This window comes from Castor canadensis, chromosome 1 (genome assembly GCF_047511655.1).
Source record: "Castor canadensis chromosome 1, mCasCan1.hap1v2, whole genome shotgun sequence".
Classification (NCBI taxonomy): Eukaryota; Metazoa; Chordata; class Mammalia; order Rodentia; family Castoridae; genus Castor; species Castor canadensis.
The window spans coordinates 150777788-150800392 of NC_133386.1; the positions used below are offsets into that span (position 1 = coordinate 150777788).

The window sequence follows — 22605 nt, forward strand, 5'->3', positions numbered from 1 at the left end:
CCAGCTTCCTTCCCTTCTTTTTCTTCTTCCTCTTTTTTTTTTAAGATCTTTACCAATCTATGAGTGCAATGTAAATCTTGGAAGAGTTTAAATTCCATTTCTCTCTTAATAAAGATGATGGCAGCTTTCCATATGTTGAAGAGCTGTTTGTCCTTTTCTGTGAACTGTTGCTTCCTTCCCTCGTCCAGTTTTCTTTTGGTTTGTTGGTATTTTCTTAATAATACATAGGGACACTTTATTTAAAGGGAAATTTAGCATCTCTTGTGGTGATATGAATTATAAGTATTTTCCAGTTTCTTTGTTTATGCAGTATTTGTTGCATAAAGTTTTTATTTAGTAGTTGTAAACAGCCTTTGTGGGGAGCAGATTAAAGCCTATGAGAACTGCACACAAGCAAGCAAGATGCAGTTAGTTGCTTTTACCTGTAGGCCAAGATAGGCACAGCCCCAGCCACAAAATAGAAAAAAGCAGAACAGCTGCATCTCCTAAGTTTGAATTCAGAGAAGCAGGAACGCAGATCTCCTGTTACAATGTCATGCCCCTCCCCGTGGCTCCACCCTGTTTGCCACTGTTTATAAAAGACCTGCTGAAGGAAGGCTGGGAGTTTTGCTTTTGCCTGTTGGGGCTTTACTTTGGACTCTTGGGCTTTGGGACTTTTTGCTTGGCTTTTGGCTTTTTGCTTTGGGGGGCTTTTTGGCTTTGAATATTAGAAAGAAGCTTTTACTTTGGTACTTTTGGTATGGGAAACTTGTGGAAGGGAAAAGAGTTATTAAAGGGAAAAATTGCTGAAGGGAAAATGTTAAAGAGAAAAACTGCTGAAGGGAAAAGAACTGTTGAAGGGAAAATGCTAAAGAGGGCTTGATAGAAAGTCTGCACTGAGAACTTTAACATGGGCTTCAGAAAGCAAAGCTGAGAAAGAACTTCATACAGAGGCCTTAGGAAAGCTAAAGCAAAAGAAAAGCCAAAGAGAACATGGGACGGTGCACAGTGCAAGTCTAAGGACCAGGACCTTAAGAGGTATGCACATGCAGTTTTTAGGCACGACTGCTGGTTTACAAGTTTGAGCACTGAGGCTTTGAGAGAGCTAAAGAGAGATGGGACAGTGCAAGACTGGGGGCAAAAGATTTTAAAAGCGATTAAGCTAAAGATAAGCTGAGAGAAAACATGGGACAGTGCGAGCTTAAGGAAAGAGGTTTTAAGCAAGGTTTTAAAGAACTGCAAGGAGCACGATAGAGAAAAGAAGCAATGAGGGTTGTGCATCTCCAGCCAAGTGTACAACACACCTGACCCCATCTTTCTGTCTGTCTGTCTATCCTGTGTCTTTTCTAAAATCTCCAGTCGCCCCCAGTTAAGCCCAGTTAGGTCCAGTAATAACCAAGGAGCGAGTGAGAAAAGCTCAGGAGTGTGAGAAACGGCGCCCCCTTCAAGCGCTCCATTTTATGTTTTGTTGGTTTGTTTTTTTGTTTTTTTGGTTAGAACTGGAGTTTGAACTCAGGGCCTCATGCTTGCTAGGCAAGTGCTCTACCAATTGAGCCATTTCACTAATACCTTTTGCTTTTAGTTTATTTTCAGATAAGGTCTTATGCTTTTTCCCAGTTCCACTTCAGACTGTAATCCTCCTACCTCCCCCTCCCTCACTGCTGGGATTACAGGCATGTCTCACCATGCCCAGCTTGTTTTGTTGTTTTTGACTTTGACAGTACCGGGGTTTGAACCTGCCATTTGAGCTATACCCCCATTCCTTTCTGGTTTGGTTATTTTTTTAACAGGGTCTTGCATTTTTGCCACATGCCATCCTTGGACCAAGATCCTCCTACCTATGCCTCCCACATATTTGGGACTACAGGGGTGTACCACCACACCTGACCCCTCACATCCTATTTTATTAAGAGTATTTTGAGGCTGGAGGTGTGGCCCAAGAGATAAAGTACCTGTCTAGTATGTGCAAAGAAGCCCTGAGTTCAAATCCCATACCACCAAAAAAGAGTAGTTTAATCACAATGGATGTTGAGTTTTATCAAGTATCTTTTCAGCACCTATTGAGATGTTTGATTTTTTTTTTCCTTCCTACTTTGATGTCATGGATTTTATAATAGATTTACTGATATTGAACCATCCTTGAATTTGTGAAATAAATACCACCATGCCATGGTATCTATCAGTTTAATATATTTTTCATTTATGTGTGCTAACATTTTAAGATTTGTGTATTAAAATCATAGTTAAGATCAGCCTACAGTTCAAACATAGCATTCATGTGTGTTCTTTGTGCTAATTACAATGAGCTGGGGTAAACATATTTTCCTGACTTATCTACCGTAGAGAGCTGCGTTCACTTATATCCATTAGGAAATGGGTCAACTTCCTTAGCTTAGACCATAATAAGAGGAGTGACTCAAGTGGTAGAGCACCTGCCTAGCAATCGTGAGGCCCTGAGTTCAAACCCCAGTACTGTCAAAGTGGGAGGGAGCATGGCAGAAGAGTAGAGGTAAGGCCCATCGGTTTCCTTTTATTTCCTTGTCCCTACCCATTGCAACACATACTCTCTCAGAGATACACACTGGCACTGTTGTCTCCAGTTAACTTGTGAGTGCACACGTTCATGTGCAGGAAAGAGTAAAGGGTGTCCCCTATTCAAACAGAAGCACCTCAATTTATGATCACTTGAATAAGAACCAGGCTGAAATTTAATTTTTTTTTCATTTTTACATAAATTTCCAAGTAAATTAAAAGTATACACAAACTTATCAGAGTATATAAATGACTTAGAGGTAGAAACTAATCTCATGTACTTACTAATACCCATTTTACAAGTAATGCTGGTTATTACTCTTCTGTATAAAAAAGCATCATGAAAACCCTTTTTTTGTAATGTGAGTATAAACTTCTTATTGCAGTATGATATACATAAAGTCCACAAACATTAATTCTACAATTTTCAATCCTCCTTCCTTTCCCTCTGAGTGCTGGGATTGCAGGTGTGCACCACCATGCTTGTTTGTTTACTTACAAAAATCAAATCATTCCACATTGTGGTCAGCAGGATTCTGAGAGGGCCGCAGGCTTCCTGCCCCCTAGTCTATCCGCCCTATCTAATCTCATATTCTGCAATATGGGGGTGGTGTGAATATGATGAATTTCACTCCATCCTGTGATTAGGTTAGAGGTTTTTGCAAATATAATTAAGTGCCAAACCAATTGACTCTGAGTTAATCAAAAGAGAGAGCATCCTGGGTAGACCTAATTGATCAGACGAGCCTTTAACAAAGACTTCCTGAAGTCAGAGATTGGATTCTGAGCCTGAGAGTCATGATCCTGCTGGCCTGGAAGAAGTAGTAAACTGTCATGTTGTGAGAGGACCGTGAACACAAGGCATCTAAGAGCTAACATTGACCTGCAGCTGGCAGACAGCAAGAAAACAGGTCTTGTTCACTATAACTTCCAGGACCCCTGAAAGGGTTATCTTTTTCCAGTCAGACACAGTCTGTCTCAAAGTCAAAGATGAAACAGAAGCTGAGCACCAACAGCTCAAGTTTATTCAGTGGCCAATGAATGGAGAAGTGAGAGTCCAGCTTGCAAATCCAGTTCTCTACCTGTTGAGGGTGGGGAAGTCATAGGTAAAGGGTAAAGAAATGAAGGAGGCTGATGAAGAGGATGAATGTGTCTGCCTTTTGGGGGAATAGGCAAAGATTTTCCAGAAACTGCACACCACATCCATTTCCTCCTTCTTTGGTTCTTTCTTGTTGTGGTCACTGCAATTGTCAACTGTCATGGTGCTGGGGAAAAAAGATATCATTTATTATACAGATGAGGTTATAATGAAGTTAGGGGTTGTGTGGTGGTTACTCTGGTAGCCATTTTAGATCCAACTGCTTTGGACTACCCTACCTGAACCTACCTGTAGAGGAACTTTTGGCCTTCAGGCATCCTGTCCTCAAACAAGATAATGGCAGAGGAGAAATTCAGCTAGGTCAGCTAGGCAGTGGACAGAGTAACAAATTCTGCCAACAAACTGAGTGAGCTTGAAAAAGGACCCTAAGCTACAGATGTGAACTGCAACCCAGCTAAGACCTTGAGCTCAGCCTGTGAAACCCTGGGCAGAGGATCTGTAACCAGAGTTTTAGGCCACAGGCCCAACTCCAGGGACTCCATATGTCAATTCTGGCAACTCGCCCCAATACATCAACTAAAGAAATAAGTAATGGTGAGAGGCAAAGAAAACAGATTCATTAACACAACACAGGCATGCCACAGGGGAAGGTGAAGTCGGCACTTCAGCCCATCTTCAGGGTTTAGGTTTAAGTAGAGGAAAGAATTGGAACAAGAGGAAAGAAATATACGTAGTTATTAGAGTCCCAGGCAAAGCATGGGGGTTTGGCAAAAGTTATCGCTGTCATCAGTTGAGAGCAGCAGTCTGGTTACAATAAAAAAAGAAAAAGTCATTTGGGGACAGTTTTAACTTTTGCCACAAAATGTTCATCCATCCTGTTCTCCCTAGATTTCAAGGTAATGGCAAAGTTGCTGTAAGAGAGAATGTCTCAGAGCAAAGGACACAGCTATAAAATGCAGACAGAGAAGCCAAGCTTTTCTCCTGCTTTGGACATTTGCAGGCCCAAGTAAGGAATCAGTGATTTTCAGCAAAAGCAATTTCCATGTACCTATTGCAGAGCCACGCCCACACTTCTGACCTGCAGGGCTATGAGATAATAGAGTGCGGTCATAAAGCTACTAACCGTGCAGTAATTGCTCACAATAGAAAACCAAGAAGTATATGTGCTTTTGTGCCTGGCTTCTTTCATCAAACAGTTATGTGGAGGGATGTGCCCATGTTGCTCTGTGCAAAGTAGGTTTTTGGTTTTTTCCATTGCTACTTCCTCCCATTGTGTGACTGTATCACAATTTATTTGTGCATTTTGTTGCTGGGCATTAAGATTGTTTTCAGTTGTTTTTAATGAATAATGATGCATTGTGTACTCTTATACATGTCTCTCGTGCACATATGTACTTGTTTCTGTTCAGTATTACCAAAGATAAATGAAGCCAGACCCTACTTACAGAGGCAAGGACAGATTTTAATCAGTAATAGAATGCTGCAATAGGGAAGAGGTTCCAGTGTGAACTGGACTCAATTTCAATTTCCACAGAAGTGATTGGGTGTTTGCAGGGAGAATGAGGGAGTAGAGAGGGGGTCAATCAGGAGCCCCATAGGTTCAAAGAAGTAAAATCTTACAAAGGGCTGGTCAGCCAAAGGTTGATTAAGCCAGCTGTGTCTGTAGCTGGCAATTAATGAAGAATTCTGTCTGAGAGACAGTGGCCCTGACTTTCCTGATGACTGCATTTAAAGGAAGGGCTTTCAGATCCTGGAGAAAGGCACTCCTGAGTTGTAGGAAACACATAAACATTTTAAAGGGACAGAGCTCTGAAGGAGTCACAGTTGTAAGCACCTGTCCTGAGAACAGGTGGTAGTGGGGCCTATCATCAGGTGTTGGCTAAAACAAACAGCAAATTCTTTTTTGGGAACCTGAGCCTCAATCCAGTACTCTACAAGGGTCTTGTAGAGGTAGAGTCATTTTATGTATTGGATCTTTAGCTGTTAGAAACTGTTAGCATTTACATCTTTAATGTGGGAGAAACAGGGCAAGATAATCATTTGTGTTCAGAGACCATACCTTTTATAGGCCAGGGTTAAGGACTAATGGAGAAATGGGTTTGGAGGTGTCGGAGTTTGACCAAAGAGAATCTTTGTTAGTGTACACTGAAGGATGGAACTGCGAAGTCGTAGTAGAGACAAGTATGGTTTTAATAGATATGGTACTGACAGACAGTTTCTAAGGGGTTTTATTAATGTAGATACCCTCCAGCAGGCCAGGAGCCCTCCCCTTGCTCCACACACTTGACAACACTTGGTAGTCTCAGTTTTGTTGTTTTGTTAATGTTGCTATTTTTATGGGTGCATTAAGGTATTTCACTATGGTTTTATTTGCATGTACCTGAGAGTGATATTGCAAAACTTTGCATGTGTTTATTTATAAGACTTCTTGTATGAAGTCTTTTTTTTTTTTTTTTGGTGGAACTCAGGACTTTGTGCTTAAAAGGCACGCATTCTTCTACTCGAGTCACACCTCTGATCCTGTTGTATGAAGTCTTAATATTAAGTCTCTTGCCCGTACTTTTACGTGCTAGCAGTCTTTTCCTTATGGATGTACAACCTCTGTGGATTCTGAATATAAGTCCTTTGTTAGATATATGTGTCACATATATCTTCTCCCATTCTTTGGGTCACTTTCTCAGTCCCCACAGGCATCTTTTGATAAACCTAAGTACTTATTTTAATAAAACCAGATTTTCTATTTTCCTTTTTTGTTGTTAATGTTTGTATCCTGTTTATGAAATCTCTCCCTCCTCCAAGGTCATGGTGTTCTACCCTACCTGCTAGAACTGCTGTCCAAACACAGTAGCCCCTATTTCATACTTGAGCTATGGCTAAGGTGAGAACTGTATTTTTAAGTTTTAATTTAAACAAATTTAAATTTTAAAATTGAAACAGCAGGAACTGTTCTTCCATCAAACGACATTATTCTTTTGATAGTATTACATTTCACTTTAACAATTAAAACTTTAGCATTGAACTGGGATATACTACAGGTATAAAATGTGTTTCAGAGCCAAAAGATTTAATATGAGTGAAGTGCTGTAACACAGCTTACTCATAACTTTTGTATTATGTAAAAGTGGTAATTTTTAACTTAAAGATAAATAAAATTTATTAAAATTACTTAATCTGCTTTTTACATTTTAATGTATGAATTACATGCATGGCTCATATTGTATTTTTGTTATAGAAGCTTTACTATCTTACCTTTCACAAATAATTCCACAATCAAACCAGACAGATATTTGTGGGGGGGTTGTGTGTGTGTGTGTGGTACTGGGGTTTGAACTCAGGTTCTTGCACTTACTAGGCAAGTGCTCTGACACTTGAGCCACACGTTTAGTCTGGTATTTATGTATTCTTGAGATAGGGTAAAGGTTTATTTTTCCCATGTTGTTATCCAATTGATTCAGTAGCACTTATTTAAAAAGCCACTGTTCTCATTTTTGTCATAAATTAGGCTGCTCTGTTTTGTAGAACAAAACGGTTCACTGGTTGTTTTTTCTGTTCTGGTGCCTAGTTCATGCTGTTTTCATTAAGAGGTTTTATAATAAATCTTCATAGTCTGGAGCAAATCCTCTACTTTGTCCTTCGTCAAGATTAGTCTTGGCTGTTCCTCACCTTTTGTATTGCTATGTGACTTAAGGAATCAATCCATCAACTTCTATAAAACTATTTGTAAACATTTCATTGAGATTTCATTGAACCAATAGATAAGTTTGGAGAGAATTAACCCCTGTGCAATATTGAGTCTAGAAATTCATGGACAAGATACATCCCTCAATTTTTTTATTGAGGTCTTTCTCAGTTTCCTTCAATGTTTTATATTTGTAGAGATCTTGCACAATCTTCATTAGGTGTATTTTCAGGTATGTGATTTTTTTATGTGGTTATAAATGATGCAATTTTTAACTGATTAATTTAGAAACATTTGATAGCTCTGGAATATTAAGTCTTTCCTTCTAAGAACATGCCAGCCCTCTGTTTAGCCAGTTTTTAAAACATTCTTCACATTTCAGTCTTGTTCACATAAGCTTCCGGTATTTCTGAAGGTTTAATCTTGTGTAGTAGTTTTTCTTGCATGGGAATAGATATTTTTCCATAGATATTTGTTATTGCCAAGTATTGTTAATTATAGGAAGGCGATTTTTAAAACTTTTCATTGGAGTATAATACATAAAAGGAAAACAGGCATGCGTATAGAGTTTGATGACTCACAAACTGAACACAGACATGCACTAGGAAACAGAACGTGGCCAGAATCCCGGAAGTCCCCTATGTTCCCTCTACTCCCTTATCCCCACATGGCCACCGCCCACCACAAGGGGGAGCCACTGATTTCCGACAGCAGGCATTAGGTAAGTGAACCTTTCTTTCTGGTTTATTTCAGTCAACCTAGTGTTTGTGAATGTAACCTTATTGTGCAGCTATATTATTCACTATTCCGGTGGTGGATATTCCATTGTGGGTATATATCTGTGATTTACCTATCAATCACTCCTGCTATTGATCACCATTTGGGTGGGAAAGCAATTAATTCAAGTACTCTACCAACATGTAATTTCTGTTGAGGTATAAACAGAAATACAACAAAATTTATCCTTTTTAAATATATAGTTTCCTTTGTCTGATAATTATATAGAGCCATAAAACTGTCTCCAAAATGAAAATCTAGATATTTCCATCATCCCAAAAGGTTTTCTTCTGGAATCAATCCCCTTCCCATAGTCCTACCCCTGGCAAATACTGATGTGTTTTCTGTCCCCTTAGTGTTGCCTGTCCTAGAATGTCATAAAATTTAAATGTCACTTCATTTGTGTTTTCATGTGTGTCTGACTTCTTTCATTTGGCTCGTTGCTTTGGATATTCCATGTTGTTTCCTAGATCAATAATTCATTCTTTTTTATTGCTGAATAGTATTTCATTGTGTAGATGTACCTCAATTTATCCATTAACTAGCTGATAGTCATAGGATACGACTAAGACTATTTTAAAGATTAATGTCTACATATATAAGAAGTATATAAGATAGCTAAGATAATTGGGAAATACATATATGTATATATCTGTATAGACAGATCTATATAAACATATGTATATGTTTATGCCTATCTACATATACATTTATCTTAGCTGAATATCTTAGACATGTGGTAAGTGCATGTTGAATTTTAGTTTAAAAATTGTCAAGCTGTTTTATAAAGCAGTATCCCCTATAGTCACATATGAGAGTTCTAGTTACTGCACATCCATAACAATACTGGGCTTGTCAGTCCTTTTCATTGTAGCCATTCTAGGCCATGTGTAATGGTAACTTACGAGTTTAATTTACATTTCTGTAATTACTAATGATATTGGGCTCCTTTTGATGTACTAACTTTCCATTTGTTTATTTTCCTTGGTGAAGGATCTGTTCTAATCATTTGCCCTTTTCTAAATTGGGTTGTTTCTCTTAATAGTGAGTTTTAAGAATTCTTAAGAGTTCTGGATTTAAAACTTTCATCAGATATATATTTTCAAATATTTTCCCTACTTAGTGGACATTTTCATCACAGTCTCTCCCAAGGAGTAGAAAATTTAATTTGATGAGGTCAAATTTATTGGGTTTTTTCCTTTTATAACTTTGCTAAACTCAAAGTCACTCCTATGAATTCCTCCTATGTTTTCTCCCAAAAGTTTTATGGTTTTAAGTTCTCAGGCTTAGGTCTATAATCTAATTCTAGTCCATTTTTTTATGATGAATAAAAAGTCATGTTTTGTTGTTGCTTCTTGCTCATGGGTATCAAACTGTTACAGCACCTCTTATTAAAGAGAGTTCTCCTCCCCCATTCAGTCACTGTGGCATCTGTATAACCAAGTGACCAAATAAGTGTGGTCTCTCTAACCTCCATTGATTTGTGTGTTTATCCTTACAACAGAAGCACACTGTTGTGTTTTGTTTTCTCCAGTGCTGTGGATTGGTCCCCAGGCCTTGCACATGCTAAGCAAGTGCTTGACCGCTGGGCTCCATGTCAGCCCAAAAGCACATTCTTCATTACAGCAACATCAGAGTCATTCTTGGAAACAGAGAGTGGAAGTCCTCCAGCTTTGTTCTGCTTAAAAATTAACTTGGCTGTTCTAGGTCTTTTGTATTGCCATACGAAGTTTGAATTAGCTTATCAACTTTACCAAATAAATGTGAAATTTTGCTGATAATCTGTAGGTCAATTTGGGAAGAGTTAACACCTGTTGAGGCTTGTCAATCCGTGATGATGGTATACCTCTCAATTCTTTAATTTCTTCAGTTTCTCTTAGAAAAGGTTTTTAGTTTTCAGGGGATAGCTGTGCACATAGTTTATTAAGTTTATTCCTAAAGTATTTCATGTTTTATAATGGTACTATGAATTGAATTGCTTTCTTAGTTTTTATTTTAAATTGCTCATTGTTGATATAGAGAAATAAAATAGCTTTTTATACTGAAGTAACTAAACTCACTTATTTTTCTAGTAGCTTTATTGTAGAATTTTATACACAGATAATCACGTTGACTGCAAAGAGAATAGCCTGACATCTTCCTTTCCAGTTTGTACATCTTTTGTTTCATTTTCTTGCCTTTTTGCATTGCTGGGTCTTCCTACACAATATTGAATTCCATAGTGGTGGAGTAATACACACCACTGCTCTTTCCCCAATTATCAAAGAGATCATATTTCACTGTGAGTCTGGTATGTGCTGGAGATTTTTTTGTTGGTACTCTTTATTAAATTAATGAAGTTTTTTCTTGGTTTCTTGAGGCAGGGTCCCACTAGCCAGCCCAAGCTAACCTCAAAGTCATGATCCTCCTCCTTAGCCCCCCAAGTGCTTGGATTCCAGGCATGTGCTGTCACGCCTGGCAGTGAAGCCCCTTACTGTTTGTAGCATTATGGTTCCTAGAATGCCATTAATCATGAATGGTGATAAAGTTAAACAAACTCTTCTTCTGCGTTTATTGAGATAATCATATGTTTTTTCACTTTAATCAATATTCACCAAGTTAAATTGATTTTTTAATTTTTGATGGCACTAGAATTTGAACTCAGGGCCTCATGCTTACAAGGCAGGCGCTCTACCATTTGAGCCACTCCACCAGTACTAAATTGATTTTTAAATGTGATTGTGCTCCTGGGGTAAACCCAACTGGGTCATAGTATCTTTTTATGTATCACTGCATTAAATTACTGATTACTTTTAGGAGTTATGCACCTATATTCATAGGTGATATTGGCCTGAAGTTTTCATTTCTTGCCATACCTTTAGCAGGTTTTGCTATCAAGCATATGGTAGGCTTATAACCCAGGTTGGGAAGTGTTTCACCTTTTTCTACTGTCCAGAGAGTTGTTTCTTAGGTATTGATGTTATTTGCAAATGAAGTCTTCTAACCTACAGTTTCTCTGTGAAATGTTTATAAATTATGAATTCAGTCCCTTTAATAAATATAAAAATAAATTTCTAGTGTATTTTCCAATGAATTTACCCATTTTATCGAAGTTTTCAAATTTCATAAATTACATAAGCTTTCTTTAATACTCTGTAGGACTTTTTAATTCCTGTTTTTGGTAATTTGTATTTCTTTTCCTATTTTCTTAATTATTCTTGTGGGAGTTATTAATTCTGTTTGTATTTTTTAAGTCAAGTTTTTGTTTGGTTGATTTTTCTATTTTATTTCCATTTTATCTTTATTGTTTTTCATAATTTGTTCTTATGTTAATTTGTTCCTTTTAGTCTTTTACTTTCTTTAGGTTCAATCAGTGGTTCTTTCCCTAGTTTCTTGAGGTGGATCTTAACGCATTAATACTCAACTTTTCTTGTACCTAATGTGCACTTTACTTAATGCTCTAAATTCTCTATAATCAGTGCTTTAACTGTATCCCAATCATTTTATTGTGCTCCAGTTTTATTTTCTGTCAGTTGTTTCATCTTTGCCATACCAGGGTTTGAAATCAGGACCTTGCACTTGCTAAAAGGGTGCTCTACCACTTGAGCCATGCCCCCAACCCATCATTCACTCAGTTTAAGTTTATTTTTATTTCCTCTTTGATCTATAAGTTGTTTAGAAAAAGTGGCTTAATTTCTACATCATTTTATTGATTTCTAGGTTAATGCCATTGTAGTCAGAGGACATACTACACACGAGATCTGTTGATGCTGGGTTTATGGCTTCTCATATTACCTATTTAGTAAATGTTCCACGTGTTTAAAAAATGTATATTTTCTAAGTATTGGATGGGATGTTTTATATACTCATAAATTAGGCCAAATTTATGAGCAAATAGTGTTTGCTCATATCTTCTATATACTTACTGGTTTGTCTTTTGGGGTTTTTTTGTACTATTACCTGTGAAGACAGCTATGTTTAAAATATTTTAAGATGTTAGAGGGCCTGATTATTTTTACTTTTATTTCAATAAATTTTTGCTTTATATATTTTGTGGTTGTGTTATTAGGTACATACAAATTTATGATTGTTATAGATATTTTGCATTGATGTTGTGGTCATCATGAAATATCTCTATTTTTATAATATCTCTTATCTTCATGTCTTTGATGTTTTGTATTGTCATGCTATCATTCCTCTGGCTATTTTTCACATGGTGTCTGGTTTTCCCCCTTGTTACTTTAACCTTACTATGTTCTTATATTTAAAGTGTTTTTCTTATAAGCAGCATATAGTTTGGGTTTTTTAAAAATCCAGTTTAATAGTCTTTGTCTTTTATTTTGTGTATTTAGTTCACTTATCATTTACATAATTCTGATCTATTTGGACTTCAAGCTGCCTGCTTACTGTTTTTCATTTCTCTCATCTGATCTTTTCTTGCTTTACTTTGGATTAATCAGAAGCTTTTAAGTTCAATTTCCCCCACTTTTATTTATTGTTTATGCTGCACACAATATATAGTACATATAAGAATGGATGGCTTGTTCATAATTATTTTGTTGGTTCCCCAAGAGACTAAATCTTAATTGATGGTCACAGTGAATCTATGTTACATTTGTTTTCTTATCTCCTGGTTATCCTAAGGGCTTTGGAAAACTTTAAGTTCCCTTTACCTTCTTCCAGTGTTTGTGCTATTATTGTCATGTATTATATTTTATGAATATTTTGAGCCCATGAAAATTATAATTCTGGTTTTAAACAGCCAGTTTCTATAGGTTTGTCGCATGTTTTCCATTTGGGATAAGAGCTGTATTTCTTTCTTTTTTCTTTTCTGTTATAGTATTCCATCTTGGAATGGTTTTCTTCTCCTAAAGAATTCATTTTTGGCATTTCTTTTACAGAGGAATTATCTCAGGTTGTTTGTCAGAAAACACTTTGCTTTTGCCTTCATTTAAGAAGGATATTTCTCCAGCACGCAGATGGCATGTGGGCAGTTCATGTTGTCTTTTATCACTTTAACACTATCATTCGCTTGTCTTCTGGCTTCTGTAGTTTCTTTTGAAAGTCAATTGACAGTTGGCAGTCTTATTGTTACTCCTTTGAAAATAAGTCATATTTTCTAGTTTTTTATGTTACAAGCTTATGTCACTGGTTTTCAACCTTCCTTTCCTTCTAATAAAAACACTTAAAGACATACATTTCCCTCTATGTGCTGCTTTGGCTGTGTCCTGCAAATTTTAGTAGATTATGTTTTCATTTAGTTCAAATTGTTTTTAATTTCTTTTGTGATTTCTTCTTTGACCTGTAGGTTATTTAGAAGTGTGTTATTAAATCTCTAAATACTTCAGGATTTTCCCAGATACCTTTTAGTTACAGATTTCTAATTCCTCCCTCCCTTCCTCTCTTTTTTTCTGTTTCTTTCTTTCTCCTCTCCTTCGCCCCTTCTTCCTCCTCCTCATCCTCTATCCTTCACTCCCTCCCTCCCTTTCTCTCCCCCTCTCCATCCCTTCCCTCCTCCCTCTCTCCCTCCCTCCATTCAGTATTACCTCATTCTTCCAAGTGCTTGCTGATTCCTGAGTGTGGATACCTCCTTTCCTCAGCATCTCTGGAGTGTGGCCTACTCATTGCTATTCTTCTATATAAGCACTTCTGTTTCTAATTTTCTTTAATCTGCAGTGTCAGCTAACATATATCTATTGTCTCCTCCATTTCCCAAATTTTGCTGCTAAACCTTATCAACTATTGTCTCCTTTCCCTTTCACTGTCCTTGTGGATTTTTTTGTTTTTGTTTCTATATTTTATTTTTTAAAATTCTACTGTCATTCTGTTTCGGTTTGGACAGTAATGGTCATAAATTTGTGTGTCTGATTTGCAATGTTTCATTAACCCTTTCTTGACTGCAGCAGTAGGTCATGGTCAAGTTTAGTGTAGGCCTAGTTAAAATGTATGTAATTATATCCCAACAAGAATTTCTCTCATGAGGGCTGGCAGAGTGGCTCAAGTGGTAGAGTGCCTGCCTAGCAAGCATGAGGCCCTGAGTTCAAACCGCAGTACCACCAAAAAAACAAAAAACAAGAATTTCTCTTATGGTAAATTTGTGGACTCATGAGTGATCTAATTCCCATATAGTTAAAGAATATACATCTTATGGTTTCATTCTCTTTCACTTTATTGTGTTCTAGCCCAGCATAGAGTCTACCTTAGGGAATGATTCATGTGCTCTTGAACAGAATCTACTGTTGCTTGGCAAAGTGTTCCATAATATAAACTAGATTAAGTTAAATATATAGTGTTTAGGCCATATATATTTAATGAAAATACCGATCTAATTGATTTTCAGTGTACCTTCTTGCTATTTTTTTCTACTTGTCATCTGACTGTATCTTCTTTCATCCTTTATGTTTCTGTCTCTCTAAGTTACATGTAATAGTCAAAAACCAAGAAGAGAAATTACTATGCTGGAATTATTGATTTACTTTAGTATCTTCTACCACAGAACTTCTCACAGTTTTGTATGTATATCTGCTAACAAGTTGTTCTAGCTTTTGTTTCCTCCCCCTGCCAAAAAAAGTCTTTATTTTGCCTCCATTTAAAGGGAGGGGATAGTTTCCCTTAGTATAGAATTATAAATTGGAAGTTCCTTTTTTCTTTTAGCCCTTTAAGGATATTGTCTTGCCTTATTTAGGTTCTGAGGGGATGGATGTGTATGGACATTCTTATCTTTGTTTCTCTGTGTGCAATATGCCAATTTTCATTGTCCGCTTTGAGGTTTTCTGTCTCTGATTTTCAGCAATTTTATTATCATGAGTTTTGCCATGATTTTTTTTATGTTTATCCTGTTTGCAATTTATTGAGCTTCTTAGAACTGTGGGTTTTAATTTTTCATTCAGTTTGGATGATTTTCAACAACATGGCAAAGACTGCCTTTTTTGTTCCTATCTCCTTTGGACTCTCTTATCATGTGTATTTTATACTACTTGATTTTGTCACTGAGGTTCTATTCATTATTTCAGTTCATCTTATTCATTTTTTCTTTGTATTTCATTTTGAATAGTTCCTCCTGCTCTTATTTAATTTCACTGATTATTTTTCCCTTTGTAGTATTTAATCTGCTATTAAAGTGACCCAGTGAAATTTTCATCTCAGTTTTCTACTTTTCATTTTTATAGGCTGTATTTGGTTCTTTTCTTATGTCTTCTACTTCTGTCTTCATTGAGTTCATGTGCTATTTTTAAAGTCTTTATAATTAAGTATTTTAATGAAAAAAATTATACATACACAGTGATGCTTTACAATGTATATCTTGTGGAGTAGCTCAGTAGAGCTAATTAACTTACACATTACCTTACATACTTGTTTTTTGCTGTGAGAATACCTCAAATCTATTCTCCTAGTAATTTTTAACACAATAAAACATTATTAAATATAGAAACTTTGTTGTATGATAGAGTTCTTGAACTTATTCCTCCTATTTAAGTGAAATTGTATCTGTCCTTTAACCAGCATCTCCCTAATCCCCACTTCTGCCTCCTAGGACCTGGTAACTACCATTTGAGTCTCTGATTCTATGAGTTTCTGTGATTTCTTTTTCATATAGTCCATTGCTAATGTGTAGAAATCCTGCTGATTGGAGCTGGGAGTGCAGCTCTGCAACAGAGCCTGTGCTTAGCCTGCAAAAGCTAAGTGCTAGAAAAAAGAAAAAAAATGCTACTAATTTCTACATGTTAATTTTGGATCTTACAACTTTATTACATTTATTTGCTAGTTCTAACAGACTTTTTATAGCATTCTTTAAAAATTTTTAAGTACATTTATATAATCTTAAATACTTATCTCCTAATTCTATTATATCTGTCATTTCTGTGTCTATTTTTATTGACCAGTTTCTCTCTTGATTGTCAAACTTATCCTGCTTTTATACATATGTACCTAGTCATAATTTACCAGCTGGTAGATCTTATGAATGTTGCAGTGTTGAGTGTCTAGATTTTTTTTTTATTTAAAGAGTGTTCAACAATAAGTAAAGAATGTTTGGCAGGCAGTAATGATTGTCACTGTGTTCCTTTCAATGCTTGTTTTTAAGATTTACTTGGTTGGATCTTTAATATCCTCTCCTAGAACTAACTTACCCTGTTTAAGAAAAGTATGACACTTTTAACTAATGTGTCAAATGTCTGTGCTACCCTGGCAAGGAAGAACTCAGACACCTTTCAATCCTGTAAAAGCTTTAGAGATTGTTCACCCTACAACTTCCCAGAAGTTATCTGTCCAAACTCACAGAGTTTCTCTCTATGCATCTATAGTTTGCTATTAATCAATAGATGCAAAGGGACTTCTATGTTTATTTCTGAAGTTCTTTGTTGTTGTTGTCCTTGCCTAGTTCCTTCCTCTCCAGTGCTGTGCCTCACACTTTCCAGCTGCCTTAGCCTGCCCAAACTCTGAACTGCCTTTTCAACTCACTGAATCTATTCTGTTTTGTTTAGGTTCTTCCTCCCTGCACTGTGGTTCAGAAAGGACCTCTGAGCAGAAAGCTGTTTTGACTGTAGGGCTTTCCTTATTGGCTTCTGTTCTTGCCTTTTACAAAGTTCTGCACTGCCTGTTATCCAATGTCTGGAAACATATATTTTGTCCTGATTTCTAGTACTTTGTGGCAGGAAATCAATTCCAACATCAGTCACTCTAATATAGCAAGAGTAGAGCAGTGCTGCAAAATCTTAAAAACTTTGCAAATGAAAAGTGAACTCTACAATGGTTGGTTCTATGATGGAGAGGGAAAAGGAGGGAGAGATTCAGAGGCTGCTGGATGACTTCCTTCATACCAGAGGTTGAAAAATGCATTGTAGCCGGGTGCCGATGGCTCATACCCATCATCCTAACTACTCATGAGGCAGAGATCAGGAGAATTGCCATTTGAAACCAGTAGAGGCAAATGATTCATAAAACCCATCATAAAAACCCAAAAACTCAAAAAAACCCATCATAAAAAAAAGGCTGGTGGAGCGGCTCAAGTGTAGATCCTGAGTTCAAGCTCCAGTTTCACACACACATACAAAGAAATGTATATTATTTGGAAGCATTTTCCTCTTGGTTTCAAAGTACAATTCGTTAAAAATATTTATTTTTTTTTTGAAGTTAGAAGTTTCAACTTTAGGTTTATACTTCCATAAATGAAGGGTAATTAGGCAGTTTAGTAAATTGTCATGTTGTTATTTGGGTCAGTGATGATGGTGGTGGTGACAGTGATGATAATGATGGTGGTGGTAGTGGTTATGATGATGATGAAATGATGATGGTGGTGTTATGGTGGTGGTGACGATAATGATGGGTACGATGAACACAACATTCACTTAAGCACCTCTAATCAGTACCTCCAATGTACAAGGTACTGTGTTGAACACCTTGCATTGATTTTGTTTCCTCTTTCACAACAACACTGCAACTTAGAAAGCTCAATCCTGAGAAGTCAGGGACATTAAGTCAGCTCCTCAAGCTCCCACATTAAGTGAATACTCAGCGACTCAATCCCTCTGCAGTAATTTGATGGCTAAAACTGGGAAGCAATTTCTGCTCACACACACAAACCGCTTCCTCCTATTACTGTGCTCTCTCTGATTCTTTCTTTACCTGAGCTTTCCCATCTGGCAAATTAAAGTGGAAAACAGTGAACTGCCTCCTCAGAGAGGCTGTGTTGTTATATACATGTTTTGCATTATTTTGCTTTGAATAACAGTGGATGTAAATGTGCTCCTGGAGGTTAAATTACCCTTATTTTGTAAAACTTGGCCTCTCCCACTGGGGTGAATAGTTGAAAATTATGGGGAGGAGAAGGCAGGCTGGAGAGAATGTTAGCTGACTTGGAATTGCTTCTCCTCCTTTCTACCCACCCAACACATATTTCTATGCAGACACGGCAGAGTAGAGTCAGTTTCCTGTCATGGAGTCCTAGCTGGTTCTGCTATTTACTGCCCAGGGTAGGTTAATTCAGTATTAGTCACTGACTCTGCATTAAGTGAATGTAATGGGGCAGATGTTGTTGCTGAGAAGAATGAAAGCATCCTGTGGCACCTGGAAGCCCTTGTCACACTTGGTCCTCAGCCCATCACAAAGAGATTTTGTTTAACACAAGCACATTGCTGCCCTGACCATCTACCTCTTATTCAGAGTTTGGCATGACCTCTCAACTTCAGCTTTCCCATGGGCCCTGCATTGTTGGGTCATCCCTATCTTAAACTGCCTTTCCTGGCATTTGAGTCATCACTTCAATGATGTGATAATATCTGCAAGTTGGGAAAATAAAAGTGGCATTTGTTTAGCCATAATTAATGAAATATTTATGTTGCATGAGACTATGTGATAAAACCTTAGGCTTAGAGTCCTTTTGCTTCTGATTACATTTGGGATTTTTTTTTCTATGACCAGACATTCTGACGCCAGCTCTTTTACACTGAGCAGATGTCATGTAGTAAAAATGGGTGCCAGATGCTGTGAGCCGCAGAAGGGCGATTTGTTTAAGAGCTGGCTCTGACTTTTTTTGCATTCAATTACTCTGCAGAACGAACCTTACACAAGCAGTTAGGTAACTCCGCTAACTTCAGACGTGCATTTTAATAATAGATTTCATCTCTGAATGCACTGCAAGCAATATGCCATGTAAAGAGTGTTTAAGGAATTAATTGATTTCTGCATAATACCTTGTATTTTTAAAAAATGTGCAGAGAGAGCTTCCAAGCTCCTGGCATGGATCCAGAAATGTAATTAACATGGAAGGCCAAATTTTCAGTTGCCCTTAGGTACGGCCTCCTCAAGCTTCAGGCAGGTGCAGTGAGGGAGGGGGCGGGAGGAAGGAAACAGGGTGTGTGGGAAGAGCGGGAGGCAGCTCTGGGACATGAAGCAGAAAAAGAAGCTAGTAGTTTAGTGAGTTCTTCTGCTTGCATTTCAGGCTCCAAGCACATCCCTGTTGGAGTGCAGGTGACAGCAGCTGCCTCTTCTCCCTCTTCTACCACCTCCTCCTCTGCAGATGAAGAACTTGATCCTCAGATCTCTTCAAGGTTAAAGGTAACATCGCTTGGCAAACCAAACAGGGCATTAACCCATGGGGACCAGTTCCCCATCCAGGTTTCAGAGCCAATGTGGGCTCCAGCTGTGGGTCTCATCACGAGGATCATGTTGCCTTGCATCTGACAGCAGCCCTTCTTTTTATCTGGAACACCCCAAGATTTGTCTCCTTAAAGAATATTTTCTCAGAGACTCAAATTGGGGAAGGGAAACAAAAAAAGACATATTTACTTGAAACCATTTGGTGACTGCAGCTCTTAAAGTGGCTTTAATATGTGGTCCAACAAGCAAACCATTGAAAAATTACAACAAGCAGATGCCTATTTCCCCGAGGGAGGCACAGCTTCATTTGAGAAGCACTAGAGGCAGATTGCATGGAAAATGTTACGTTTATTCTAATCAGAGCTATGAAACGAACCATACAGTCCCACCGAGACATGGACACTCAAGGAGCCTACTGTAGAAGGGAAGAGCCATGTGCCTACTGTGGAGGTGGTCACCCTCTTCACTTAGTGAATGTTGGTATTTCTATTAAAAACAAAAAACAAAACACTTTAAACAGCTCTCGTACCCATAGATAACAAACACAAGACTGTCATGTCTGTGGTGTCTGTCTGTCACATACACAGAGACGTACATCCACAATGAAAGCCCACTGTTGTTCTGTTTATCCACTGAGGCTGCAGCTCCTCCCCTGGGACTAAGTGGGGTGGGGTACTGCATGGATGGACCTACAGTGCTTACCGATAAGTGGTTCACTACTCTGGTAATGTTCATTTTTTGGAGCAACGAGGATCTGGGGAGGGAGGATCCTCAGATCCTCTGGGGAGCTTTGGCATCACCTCAAGTCACTCAGGGGTTCCAACTCCCCGTGGTCCAGTTTGGAGCAAGGCAAAAGGAAGCTGGAGAGATGAGGGGTGGGGGAGAGACAAAGAAAGAGAGAAGCTCATGCTTGGATTTCTCATTGCTAAATGTGAGCTTCTCTGATTAGTTTGATACTCAACACAAATAGATTGTGTGGTGTTGATTTCTAGAGTTTTCTTACTGCCCTTAAATGACCCTAAGTTAATTTTATATTGAAATGAAACAGAGATTGCAGCATCAGTCATCCCAATACTCAGGAGAAGAATGGGGTAGCTCAAACACATCGAAGGCAGGACCATGGTATCTTGAACTAGCCTCACAAATAGCTCCTTGTCTTCCTGCTGTCATTTCAGCTTGCCAGGTAGTAAGACATGCCCACTTTGCCTGGCTTCTAATGTGGCCAGCTCTTACAGGAAGGGAGGCTGGCAAGCAGTCTCCTTCTTTATGACTTCCCAAGGGCTCACACTGAAGAAGCAAGGGGAGGTTTTTGGCCTCTGGTTTCTTTGTCTCTTCTGTCCCATGCAGGTACGTCCCCAGCCAGGTGGCACAGAGCCCACACCAGCTCAAATGAACCTTTGTACAGGAAACTGGAGGCAGGATGTGTTCTCTCTGCTTCTTGCTTTTCTTTGCCCCTGCCACTACTGCCTCTCCTCCCAAACTCTCTCTGGATCTGAGAGACTGAGATGGAAGATCACATGGCAGCATGGCCTTAGTTCTGTCGACCTTGCTTTTTTTTTTTTTTTTGGCAGTACTAGGGTTCGAACTCACGGCTTCACACTTGCTAGGCAGGTGCTCTACCACTTGAGCCACTCTGACAGTCCATCTGCTGGCCTTCTTGCTTTCTCTTTACTGTCTCTTTCCTTCTCAGCCCTTTGCCTCTTTCCTAGCTTCTGTTCATCATCACCAACTCTGAGGATGTAAGAGCTGGGCTTGTATCTGGTAAGGCTCATGAGTTTGCTAATAAAGTGCCCTTCGTTTCTGCATTAACATCTTTTTTCTCTTTTTTATTAGCATATATTAATTCTCCAAAGGTGTGTCATTGTGATATTTCCATACATGCATATGATGTACTTTGATCACATTTATCCCCTTACTCTTTATCCCTCCTGCCCACTTCTTAAACAATTTTAATGAATTTCATTATTCGTTTTCCTACATGCATCTGAAGTACTTCGGTCATATTCACCCCCCTTCACCCTCTCTTTAACAACTTTTTAACAAAAGCCAGTAAGTGACTTTCTTCTCTCACCCCGGGCTCTGTTTTGCTGACTCTCAACAAAGCAGCTGAGGTGAAAGCTTTGCTGCTGAGAAAGACCACATGGCTCTGTTGAGGTAACACACCCCACCACCACCAGGAAGCTGTATTAGATGGTGTCCCGTTGGGGGGAGTGCTGACGTTTCTTTTCTATAAAGCAGGGGTCTGTGATAGGCCTGACCAGCAATAACCACATAAAGAAAGGCAGTGCAGATGGGAATGTGGGTACAGGGTTCGAGCCACCTGAGCTTAATTCCTGGCTCTACCAATTATTAATTGTGTCAACTTGGGCAAGTTTTTTAACCTTTCTAAGTTTTAATTTGCATATTTATAAAATAAGTACAATCTGAGGAGGAAATGAGATGATACGTGTAAAGTCATTAGTTCGGTGTCTGGCACGTAGCACTCAATAAATGCTAGGATTTATTATGCGGGTTCCTGTGATGGGAGCTCCAGAGATGCTCATTAAATAAATGAACTGGCTCTCCATGTAGACTGAGTTAGATAATCTCTGGATAGTAATCACATTGATCCCTACCACCTCTCCCCCACCTTGCCTTTTCTAAAAGATCCTAGCTGCCTAATGGAGGGTGCCGCATGCAAAAGGCCTAGAACCCCCTTCCAAAGAGACTTCCAAAGTCTATCTGGAGGTCACTTCCTAGAAACAATGTGGACTATGTTGACTTTTAAGAACCAAAACTTTCCTTCCAAGGATAAAGAAGATCCTTAGGATTCTAAGTCCTAAGGAAAGTTCTAGACAAATTTCATTATGGAGATGGGTGTTTGCACTGATGGTCTGTAGAGGTTCTGAGGCCTCAAGCTAGATGCTTTCTTAGGAAAAGCGATGGTTTCTCCATGCATATCCACAGGGTGAGGGACAGAATGACAAGGTTCCCCAGAGCTCTGGGATATATGTGCTTTCAAGGTACAGTGTGCCCTGCGTTTAGGATCCATGTTGCTCTGGCAGGGGGTCTTTGAGGTCTCCATTTCCCACTTGTGGATTTATGAGCATTTAATGAGCAAAGAATCAGTTCTAGTAGATGGATATGCTCAGAGCAGGCAAACTTACAGATGTTCCAACTGGAACATCTACTTCCACAGTCAGGATGTATATGTTTGTATAAAAGATACAGTCCCACACACAGAAAAATAGACCTTGATAAAAAAAAAAACTCATGCTAATTTATTATACAATACCATGTACTAAATATTCATAAATATTCATCCCATCTCTTCTTGATACATTCTACCAGAGGCTTGGCCTGTGGCATCTCATTTACTCCTTATTGTATTCCTGTGAGGTGGGCATGAATTTTCTCATTACTCTAAGTGCAGAGAGTTGAGGGACCTGCTGAAGCTTACACAGCTCAGCTGGAACATGATGGC

The 22605-nt window shown here is 38.3% G+C and overlaps 1 protein-coding gene across 15 annotated transcripts in view; it reads left to right on the plus strand.

The window, feature by feature from the left end:
• The window catches only part of Mical2 (microtubule associated monooxygenase, calponin and LIM domain containing 2), a 207554-nt gene that overhangs the window by 158382 nt on the left and 26567 nt on the right, over positions 1-22605 (plus strand). For all 15 annotated transcript variants that reach the window (XM_074041563.1, XM_074041572.1, XM_074041580.1 and 12 more), the window contains one exon: positions 18985-19100. In XM_074041563.1, coding sequence (XP_073897664.1) covers positions 18985-19100 — 116 coding nt within the window. The remainder of the gene's footprint in view (positions 1-18984; positions 19101-22605) is intronic.